General features: G+C 50.9%; 1 protein-coding gene across 1 annotated transcript in view; it reads right to left on the reverse strand.

Annotated features, from left to right (window-relative positions):
* The window catches only part of SFXN5 (sideroflexin 5), a 130,817-nt gene that overhangs the window by 24,197 nt on the left and 95,244 nt on the right, over positions 1-11,376 (reverse strand). The window contains exons 11-12 of the mRNA XM_011980676.1: positions 4,893-5,008; positions 1,875-1,960 (exon numbers count right to left, since the gene is read on the reverse strand). Coding sequence (XP_011836066.1) covers positions 1,875-1,960; positions 4,893-5,008 — 202 coding nt within the window. The remainder of the gene's footprint in view (positions 1-1,874; positions 1,961-4,892; positions 5,009-11,376) is intronic.

The following is an 11,376-nucleotide window of genomic DNA, read 5'->3' on the forward strand; positions in this document are numbered from 1 at the left end:
TATTAATCCCAGCGCTCACCATACCATGCCCATGCTCAGGTACCCCCAGAGCCTCCGCCCTCTTCTAGGGTGAGAGAGGCATCATCTCAGCTGGGCACACAGGACCCCTCCTCAGCTGGCCCCATGAGCACACTTCACTATGGCCAGGCTGGACACCTCAGTGTCCACACCACAGGCCTACACCCTGCCCAGAAAGCCTGCCCTTCCACAAAAATTCTATCCTGCTCTCTGGGTCGGCCACAGCCCCCCTCTGGGGACCAGCCCTCCTTGTTGCCAGTCCCACGGTGCTCCCTCTTCTCAAGGTCACCTTGGCCAAGTTCACACACTGCCTGCTCTCACCTGCAGCTGACCTGGGTAACGGGTCTTGCCCATCACCCTTATAAACACACAGGCTTCCTGAGATCAGACCCCAAATCTACTCTTCCCATTTCCACACAGGGCAGGGCTCAAACACAGGATTGTGGGTTGTGACCTGAAGATGTAAGAGGCAGCCAGTGTGGTTTGAAGAGACTAAGATTTGCAGCTGCACTCCTGAGCCACCACTGGCTCTGCTATTTCCTAGTACGTGACCGTAAGTGGACGATATAGCCTGTCTTTGCCTTCCTCTCCTCAGCTGCAGAATGAGGATGTTATACATACCTTATTGTGCTGTCCTGAAGGGAAATGAGAGGATTCATTCACTCACTCATTCATCCTTTCAACAAACACTTACTGAGCATCTACTCTGTGGCAGGAACTGTGCTAGATGCTGGGCAGGGCAGTGAACAAAAAGATGGACGTGCCTCATGGAGATGACATTCTAGTAGAGCAGACAGAAAATGCACAACTAGAGGAACAATCTCAGATATGGATAAGGGCTGTAAGAAAAATAAAGGACTCAAGGGAAAGGAAATAGTGAGAAATGGTGACTTCTGATGGGGTGGTCAGGGAAGGCCTCTTTGAGGAGGCGGCATTCGGGCAGAAACCTGACAGAGAGGACTGCGATATACAAGTGCTTAATAAATGTCACTTGTTATTATAATTCATACTGTGGGAGTAAGAAAGTCCCCAAACAGGGAAGAATCCTTTGCCCCATAACCCCAGATGGAGTACCCCCTATCCCCGTCCTTACACCACATGCCCCCAATTCCAGCTGCTGTCCTGAGGTGTCCCCATGGGGTAGGGTCTCCTCGCTGTCAACTGACAAGCCACGGGTCTGTACCTCCAGGCTCCCTCCACCTAGGGGACCCTCCCCTGCCCCTTGCCTTCTCCCAGGGCCTGCCCTCTCCAGGCAGCCTTCCAGTCCGCCCCTTCAGTTTCGCACTCACTCATTCATTAATAGAATCACTCCACTACTGTTATTATGCTCCCTCATTTCTTTACAGTCATGACAGATATGAGTGCTTAGAACATCCCTCTGAGGGAGGCAGGAGGCTATTACTATTTGTATTTTACAAGCAGAGAAACTGAGGCTCAGTAAGGTGGTGATTTGCCCCACAGCAGATGCCTACCCGAATCTAGTCTTCCTACCTGAATCCTCAGACTCTGCCTTCACAAATGGTCCTGCACTATTCACTGAGAGCATGTGAGCCTATGTGCACACACACACCCCCCAGAACTGCTAGCTCCTCAGGGGAGGGCCAGCGCTGTCATCCTGGTATCCCTTGCGGCACCTAGCCCAGGGTCCTGCATAGTGAAAGTCCAAGAATTCTCACAGAGTGATTCCGTGGCACTACCTGGAGAGTCCAAGACGGAGCAAGACACCTTCCACCCTCTACACAAACTGGGGCAGGCTTCCTGCCGCCCCCTCATCCCGTGCCTGGGCCAGCTGGTTCCCCCTCCTTCTCCTCCTCCTCCCCCACAGTGGCCTCTCCATGCTGGCTGCCCCAACTCACTTCTCCAGCATGGACATGACGATCGGGGGTAGCACCAGGATGGGCATGGGCAGGACCACTCGCGTCAGCGCCGTCTCCAGCAGGGCCTGAGGGGCAGGCAGAGGCTGTGGTAAGAGGGGCCTGACGGCCGGGGATGGGACAGCACACCCACCCTAGGTGTGTGCCACCACAGCACACGTGTGTCTGAGTGACATTATTCATGGGATTGCTCAGGAAGCTGCATTCCACACAACAAAAAACACTGGTTTCCTTTTTTCTTTCTTTCTTTTTTTTAGACAGAGTCTTGCTCTGTCTCCCAGGCTGGAGTGCAGTGGTGTGAACTCAGCTCACTTTAACCTCCGCTTCCAAGTTCAAGTGATTCTCCTGTCTCAGCCTCCTGAGTAGCTGGGATTACAGGTGCACACTACCAAGCCTGGCTAATTTTTGTATTTTTAGTAGGGAAGGGATGGGGTTTCGTCTTGTTGGCCAGGCTGGTCTCAAACTCCTGACCTCAGGTGATCTGCCTGCCTCAGCATCCCAAAGTACTGAGATTACAGGTGTGAGCCACCGTGCCCGGCTTCCACTGTTCTTCTTACCACACACATTTGAGAAGAGCAGATTCCCAGCACCTGCCACACGTGGGGAACACCCAGGCAGCCCCAGGAAAGGGCAGTGCTCAGGGAGGTGGTCGAGTACCCTGGGGATGGTGGGCACAGCCTCACATAACTGTGTGCATAGGGGCTGGGGAGCAGCTCTAAAAGCAAGGCCGGCACACACAGCTGGGGCCTGTTGAGCCAGTAGGGCTCATGGAGCCAAAGGAGGACTGAGCTTCTGGAATTTACCATTTTTGTTGTTGGTGTTTTTTGTTTGTTTGTTTTTGAGACAGGGTCTTGCTCTGTTGTCCAGGCTGGAGTGCAGTGGCGTGATCTCAGCTCACTGCAACCTCCGCCTCCTGGGTTCAAGCAATTCTCCAGCCTTAGCCTCCTGAGTAGCTGGGATTACAGGCGCACTCCACCACACCCAGCTAATTTTTGCATTTTTTAGTCGAGATGCGGTTTTGCCATGTTGGCCAGGCTAGTTTCAAACTCCTGACCTCAGGTCATCCGCCCACCTCAGCCTCCAAAATGCTGGGATTACAGGTGTGAGACACAGCACCCAGCCTCCTTTTTGTTTTCTGTTTTTTTTTTTAAATCTCTTAAAGACAAAGATTTGCAAGATCTTGTGTCTCTTGGCTCTGGATGAGTCTTTCTCAGTGACAAGAGGTTGGTTCTATAAGGGAGGTATGCTTCAGTAGGGCATCTGCAGGGTTTCCCTGAGGATCTGCCTGGGGCCTTGCTCCAGGGGCTCCCAAGGGATTCCTGGGGTAGGAGTGTCCCTGGCCACAGCACAGCTCAGTGGCAATTCTGAGCTCCGACAGCCACTGTGGTGAGTTCCTTTAACCCCACAAGCTCCGGTCCTCAGAAGGGGCTCCAGGAGCGGCTCACAGCCCACAGATGCCTGGAGTCCTTCCCCAGACAGCAAAGAACTAAGCAAGCCAGGCTGAAGGGAGCTCAGGCCGCTTGGGTTTCCTTGCTGTGTAACACTGAGAAGAGTTATCACGGCTGTCCTCCCTCAGGGGGGTTGGGGAAAAAGAAAAAGGCTGGGATAGGAAGTTGGGGAGAGGTGGGAAACTGAGGCTAAATCCACTCTCATGATGGGCTCAGGGCTGAACATTTCTCCCATGGAACCTGGGCTCTTCATGGTCAGCCTCAGGAAGGCCTGGGAGAGGCCCCTCCAGTCTCCGGAACAGGTATGGGAATGACACGAGGGTCCAGTGCCAGTGCAGGGAGCAGAGGATGCAATGTAGGCATGACACCCCCAACCCCTTGCCCTAAAAACCTTGGAGGGGCACTGACTTGGAGAGAGCTCTTCCTAGACCAAAGTCTGATTGAGAAGACCACATGACTGGGGTAAGGCTTGGGGCCCTCATGGGAGCTGATGAGGACAGTGGCTGGAACAGGGATGCATGCTCGACTACCTCATGGCTCCCCACCAGCACCCACCCTGCCCCATGCCCAGCACAGAAGCCAGAGCCCAGGGGGCAGCAAGAGGAGCCACTAACCACCATCAGGACAAAGGCTGGGAAAGCAGAGGGAGATGTACATATGGACTGTGTTTTCTTTTTTTTTTTTTCTTTGAGATGGAGTTTCACTCTTTCACCCAGGCTGGAATGCAGTGGCGTGATCTCGGCTGCAACTTCTACCCTCCGGGTTCAAGCAATTCTCCTGCCTGTGCCTCCTGAGTAGCTGGGATTATAGGTGCCCGCCACCACGCCCGGCTAATTTTTGCATTTTTAGCAGAGACAGGGTTTTGCCATGTTGGCCAGGGTGGTCTCGAACTCCTGACCTCAAGTGATCCACCCACTTTGGCCTCCCAAAGTGCTAGAATTACAGACGTGAGCTACTGTGACCAGCCAGTGTTTTCATTTTTTAAACTGCAATTGCTAGAGTGGCTGAGCCAATGAAATCAGGGATGAAAGAAGGTCTTGTAACAAAATATCCTCCAAACCTCTGCAAGCCTCAAATCCCTCGACCTCACGCACGGCACTCACTCCCAGGTGAGCTCTCACCTGCAGAAGTGCCTATTAACCCAGAACCACAAACCACTGGCCTCCCAAGCTTCCTTGGCTTACTCAAGAGGATGTGAAGGCCTGGGAGGCAGGGCCCTGGGCAGAGGGAGGGGGAAGAGAGCTCTGAGGGAGTCTCCTCTGCCCTCACCAATTAACACCTCCTCTGGGTGAGACAAGCTAGAAGCTGGGTCCTGAGGGGCTGCAACAAGAGACAGGGACTTTTCACGGCAGCAAGGGCATGTCCAGGGGAACAGGCAGGAGGCCAGAGGCCCAGACTCATGCAGATTGGAGGTGGCGGCAGGGTGAGAAGAGACATCAAGAGGCCAAAACAAGGGTACTCCGGATAAAAGCCTGTGGAAGACACACGCGAAGGGAAAACCACTCCCCTCCCTGTTGCTGGCCTCCCCAACCCTGCAAGCCCCCAGACCCACGTGTCTGGCTGCGATCTTGGAGGAGCCCACGAGGTTGCCATCGCTGTCCAGGACATCAATCCCTTCCTCCAGCTCCCCATACCGCATCAGGACCACGTTGCAGATATTGGCACTGGCTGCAGAGAGAGGGGATGCAGAGAGCAGGATGAGGAGGAAGATGGCATTCCACCTGGAGGGAGGTCACTGCGCTCCTCCCTACCCAAGCCATGGGGCTCTGTGTTCAAATGCATGGGCAAAGCTTGGGGAAGGGGTGGTTCTGTTGTCCACCTGCCTATCAGCCTGCTGAGGGATCTGGGGGACCTTGGGAACCTGGTAAGCAGAAGTAGAAAAGAACAGGTATTAGGGAGGACACCCGTTCTGCCTTAGAAAGCGGCCACTTACCGAGGGATTGCTATCCTCCCCTCCAGGGCAGACTGTCTAGGCAGGCAAAGTGGGTGTCCATCTAGGAGGGCTCTCTGGCCTGAAGTTGCATCCCCCCTGACCCCGAGAGGCCTGATGTTCCACCATCACTGGGGCCCTTGGGCTGCCCCATCCTCTTGAACTGCCTGTCTCACATCCAGCCCCTCCAGTCTCTGAGTGAATCAAGTTCTCAGAAATTTGCCTCCCTGACAGCAGGTGCCAGAGAGGCAGAAACCTCAGTGTTCACCCAGCACCACCCCCTCATCATATGGATGGAACACTGAGGCTCAGAGAAGAGTGACTTATCTGAGGTCACACAGGAGAGTGGGACAGAGCAGAAAGGCTACAGCGCCTCTGCCTCTGAATACCCAGCGGGGCAGGAGGGTTGGGGGGAGCGGCGGGCTGAGTTAAAGGCAGACCTTCTCCATTCTTGCTTCCTATGGTTGAGTTCCTGCCTTTGGCTAGGCCCCTCCACCATCTGAGATCTTGGGGACCTGGGCTGAGGGGAGGGTTCCCGGCTCCTTAGTGAAGCACTGGTTGGTGAAGTCTGGGGCCACCAGACTAGCTCAGGGATCCTCTCTCTCTGCTCCCCCAGTCTGGAACTCACACGACGGGGCCAGGCCCCGTGGCCCGGTGCAGTGTGGGTGTTGACCCCGCCTGAACTCTCCCAGCCCTGCTTCAGGATGGAAGTGGGGGGACCTGGGAGGGGTGGGCAGGTGGGGAGTGGGGGGTGACAAATGCGGAGTCTGCCTGCTTCACTCCTCCCCCCAAAGCGCCTTGCTGTGTTTAAAGTTTTAATTTTTGCTAATTAATGTCAATTAATTTTGTATAATGAGTGTTTAATTTTGGGGAGTGTGTGAGCCTGGGAGCGACTGCAGTTCTGGGCTGTGAACGCTGATTAGCATCAACACCTGCTGCTTCCCCCTCCCTCCAGTGGGGGGGGCACCAGGGTTTGGGGAGCTGGAGGGTGGCGGGGCCTAGTGGGCAGGCGGAGTGGGAGGGAGACCACAGATGCTCCTGGGGCCTGAGCCAACAAGCGGTCCAGGGTGCTCACAGCTGGGGCACAGGGTTCTGTGGGTGACGTGTGGCTTGAGACCCCGGGGGCCTCAGTTGCCTGTTTCGTTAAAATGGGGAGGTGGAATAAACAGGGAAAGACCGAGAGGCTCTGCAGTCTTTGGAGAAGAAAAGCAGGAGACCAAATACAGTTCTAAAATGTATTTAGAGCACACACGCCATCTTCGAGTATCTCTTCTGCTACCACCGACGCTCAGCGCAGTGGGAACCATGGGCAGTCCCTCTGCGTCCCGGGCTCTCCTGCCCCACAACAGGCATGCTCACCTGCCCTAAAGAGCTGCTGTCTGCCAGGGGCGGTTTTGTGGGGCATTTGGCCATGTCTGGGGGCATTTTCAGTGACTGAGATCTAGGGGTCGGGGATTGCTGCAGGCATCTGAGTGGAGAGAGGCCAGGGGTGCTGCTAAACATCCCGCAAGGCACAGGACAGTCCCCTCACCAAAGGATCATCTGGCCCCCAAATATGTCAACATTGCTGACATTCAGAAACCCTCGTTTTCACCACAGGCAGCGACAGACAGAATTAGGAAGCTGAATCCAAGGTAAAGGAGATCTGGTTAGCAGGGCATGACCAGGAGAGGTTGGGAGCCTGGGTTTGGGGCCATCGGGCTTGGGTTCCAATTCTGGCTCCATATCTCTCCCCCCTCAGCCCCAGGCGCCCAGGGCTCAGGGCCCAGAAGGGTCCCCCAGGGTAGCCTTGGGAAGCAGCCACCTGGCCTCTGTGTTAGTGATACGCCCTCTAGTGGCCGTAGGGAGGCTATGCATCCCCCATGCCCTTGGGGCTGCAAGGCTCTCGGTTCCCAGGAGACCTGAGAAAACTGTTGAGAGGATAGTGGGGTTTTCTGCCCTGAAAGGCATCAATCCCAGCCCTCTGAGGAAGCTGTCCACCATACCACCACCGCCGCCACTCCCGGAAAGGCAAAGATACAGGAATGTGGTCCAGGAGATGAGCATCCTGCTAAGGTCGGGAGCTACCAGCTCACTCTGGGGACTTGAGCCATTGCCACCCCAACCCCACCTCGGCTTCTCCTGGCATAAAAGGAGGGGCAGAATTTAAGGTCTCCACAGGATTTCTGGGTGCTGGCTGAGCTCACACAAAATGTCAGCCTCTGCACCTGTGCCCATGCCAAGTCAGGGGAAGCTGGGGACAGCTGAAACATCTCTAGCCCCGATTTTGTGTGTGTATGCACAGGGGAGACAAAGAGAAGAGAGAGTGTGGATCTGGAGGTGGTGGTGGACCAGCCCTGACTCACAATGGCATCTCACTCCCTCCTTGTAATCTCCAAACATTAAACATGGGGCGAGCAGGACAGCTTTGGTTCAAACATAAAACCACTGAGATGAAAGATGAAGCATGAAAGGAAGTGAAAACCCAGCCTCCTTCCCCTCATCCAGCCCCTCCAGGACATTTCTGAAGCTGCCTGGATGGAAAAAAGACAGAGAAAACCCTAAAAGTCATCTCAGAATGATGGTACTCCCCCAGGCTCCTCCCTTGAAACAGGCAATTCTACCAGCCTACATAGATGGCACATGACCTACAATCTCTTCTGTTGACTGTGTGCATTGGTTGGCCTTTATTGAGCACCTACCGTATGCACAGGCTACCAGCCATCCATGCCCTTAAGCAATGGGAATGCCAGCCTGTTATAGTGATTTCATTTCCATGAGCTCATCCCGAACTTTGAATTCTGCCATATCCTTTTCAAACTGTCCCTGATCCTTCCCATCCCACTCCTGGCAAGTCCAGCTCCTGTGACAGGGACACTGAGAGCCTAAGCAAATGATAGAGAGAGAGACAGAGAGAGAAAGAGAGAGAAAAAAAAGAAAAAACAGAGACAGAGAGAGAACGAGAGCACGCACAACCCTGGGGCACGGGTCTCCTCTCCAACACACCAGCAAGATCTACTATTGATGGTATCAGCAGGTTCATTAAGCAGCCTGTTAGTGATGATGTTAAGGAAGCTGGCACATTTTCAACTCAGATTGACACCATTCAAGACTCAGGCATAACTGATGTTTGAGCAGCAATGTGGGAGATGTCAAGGAATGAGAGAGAGAAAGAGAAGGAGAGAGAAAGACATTGCTTCTTGATGATGGCAAGCTCAGTGTTAAGTCCTGAAGAGAATTTGCTCTTGCCTGCTGCAGATGTTCTCACATCCGACCCATTGCGATGCAAAATCATGCAGATTGTGAAAAGCTAATGAAGCACCCAGTGTAAAAGGGGCAGTGTGGGGAGGAAGAAAGAGCAGTAGACAGAAAGACAAATGTGTAAGAAAGTTCTCCAAAAGATCACAGGGGAGCCTGCCCCCTGAACTAGGGCAGGAATAGACAAGCAGATCAATGCAGTGCACTAGTCCTGTAACACACCCATCTGTCGGGGAAATTAATTGGTGGTAAAGCAGTTCTATCAACTCACAGGGAAAGGACTATCAGTAGCAATGGGCTACTGATTTGGGGAAAATAAACTACATAACTCGTCAATTCTACAATGCACTTTCCCATATTTTAATGTTTTAAAAACCATGATGTGCCTTACAATGAAAGTCGGCAGAGAAGGGAACCTTACCTGCTACTCAACACAATTGCCTGTACGTGTGTGAATTCAGCCATGTGTAGAGGTACCCATTCATTCAAGTGTCACCTCAGCTGACCACAGCAATCCATACAGAATTTGAACTTAAACTTAGATTCCTAATTGTTGCCTAAAACATCTTTCTAAAACTTACACTATAATGGAGCACGGACATGAAAAGTTATTGTACATGCAGAAGATCGTCTGCCAGATACCAGGCAATGCAATTAAAGACAGTAGAAATTGCCAAACCATAGATAGCTACCCTAAAGAAATGCTTGCCCATATGCACAAAGAGACATTTACAAGGATGTTAATTATAGCACTGTTTGTAAGAGCAAATAATTAGAAACAACCTAAATGTCCACCATTAGGGAACTCACATGGGAAGATCTCCAAAACAAACTGTCATGTGAAAAAAGCTACTGACTATGTACATGATGATTTACTGTATGTAAAGCCCTGTAATTGGCATATGCACATACATGTGTGCATAAATCCACAGGTAATGTTTTGGAAGGTTCACAGCTCACAGGGTGGTCTGCTTGGGGAAAGGAATTCAATTTGAGAATTAGGGGTTGTTGAAAGACTTCCACTTTTTTACACCAGAATTTTTCTATAATATTTAAATTTTTACAGTGAGAATATAATCATGTTTCATTTACCCAAAAAGTAAAAAAAAAAAGAAAGAAAAAAAAAAACCTGCCAAACTTCTTGAAGATCACACAAATTTTAAAGCCAGCAGGGATTGACGTAACCTAGTCATGGGTCCACACTTAGGTACCTACGACATGTCGGCTTCCTAAAGAAGCTGATTAATTTCAGGAATATTTTTTCTTCAAGTAACGAACAAATATGAGACACAAGTATAACCAAATCAGAAATGCAAACAAAAATTCCCAATATTCTTTTATATGCTTTGAAATTATACCATTCATCTTAAACGGGCTAAAGGAGTCGAGATTAGAAACAGGACTACAAAAAGCAGTGGTGGCCACGATGCTGTGTTTAAAAACCAATGCCCAAAAAAGAACAAGAAAATGTGAAGGAGGCTTAGACTCCAACTCTGTGGTACTAAAGAAAGTGACTTGTATTGAATGTGTAAGTGAATGCTTGCTTATTCCTTCCAATGGACACTAACTATAGTTCTCTTCTCTTCTAAGAGGTTATTATGTTAATACCTCTTATAACTCAGGCATCTTAGAAACGCAGCATTCAAGATTGATTTAGAAACTATACTATAAGAAATGGGGACCTGGGAAGTGATATTTATTACATATGATAAACAAAGGGCTACTAATCTTAAGTTATGGAGGGTCATAGTGACTGACTCCCAAGAGCTATTCTACCCCCCAGAGATTAGTCCAAACTAATAGTAATAATCCTCCCACGGGCAGTGACTGATCGAGGAAGAGGCATGTGACCCAATTTCAGACAACCAGGAATGTCTGCTGGGGACTTCTGGGGAAGGTCTCCTCCCATCTAAGAAGGGGTGGGAGGCAGGCAGAGCCTCTTGTCCTCTGGACACTGGGTCCAGATGTGATGCTTGGAGCTGCTGCCGCCGTCTCCCACGAGCCTGAGATGAAGCCCACCGGGAGGCCAGCAGAGCAGCACTGGGGGAAGCACCCTGGATGCCCCACCTGACACTCGCCCTTTGTAAAGTAATAGACTCCCTTATTCTTTAAACCCTCAACACAAACTGTTGGTGCTAATTTCAGCCAAAAAATCCATACGATGTATAAGAGCTTTAACAATTATTAAGAAAAATATATGATGATCAAAATCATAGAAAAATATATGAGTAGGCAATTCATAAAAGACTGAAAAACTAAAAAACATGAACCCAATCTTACTAATAATCAAGGTTAGGTTTCTAGATGTGAGGGAAAAAAATCTGCAAGAGTTCCTCATAGGTTTTGGAGGCTAAACCTCATTGGTTAAAGGGTTTACAAATAGCTATTCCCAGCCTGTGACTTGTTTTTCTCACAACATGGTGTCTTCTGTCATATAGTTCAATACATAGTCAGATAAAGAATTCTTCCTGGTAGATACATTTTGTGTTGTTAGAAACTCTAGGCAGGGCACGTGCCTCACGCCTGTAATCCCAGCACTTTGGGAGGCCGATGTGAGTGGATCACTTGAGGTCAGGAGTTCGAGACCAGCCTGCCCAACATGGAGAAACCCCATCTCTACTAAAAACACAAAAATTAGTCGGGTGTGGTAGCGCATATCTGTAGTCACAGCTACTCAGGAGGCTGAGGCAAGATAATCGCTTGAACTAGGAGGCGGAGACTGCAGTGAGCCAAGATTGTACCACTGCACTCCAGCCTGGGCAACAGAGAGAGACTCTGCTTCAAAAAAAAAAAAAAAAAAGAATAGGAGAAACCAATCCTGTCAACACCTTGACCTTTTCTTCTAGCCTCCAGGAAGGAAAGGAACATG

The sequence above is a fragment of the Mandrillus leucophaeus genome, unplaced genomic scaffold, assembly GCF_000951045.1.
Source record: "Mandrillus leucophaeus isolate KB7577 unplaced genomic scaffold, Mleu.le_1.0 Scaffold216, whole genome shotgun sequence".
Taxonomy (NCBI): domain Eukaryota; kingdom Metazoa; phylum Chordata; class Mammalia; order Primates; family Cercopithecidae; genus Mandrillus; species Mandrillus leucophaeus.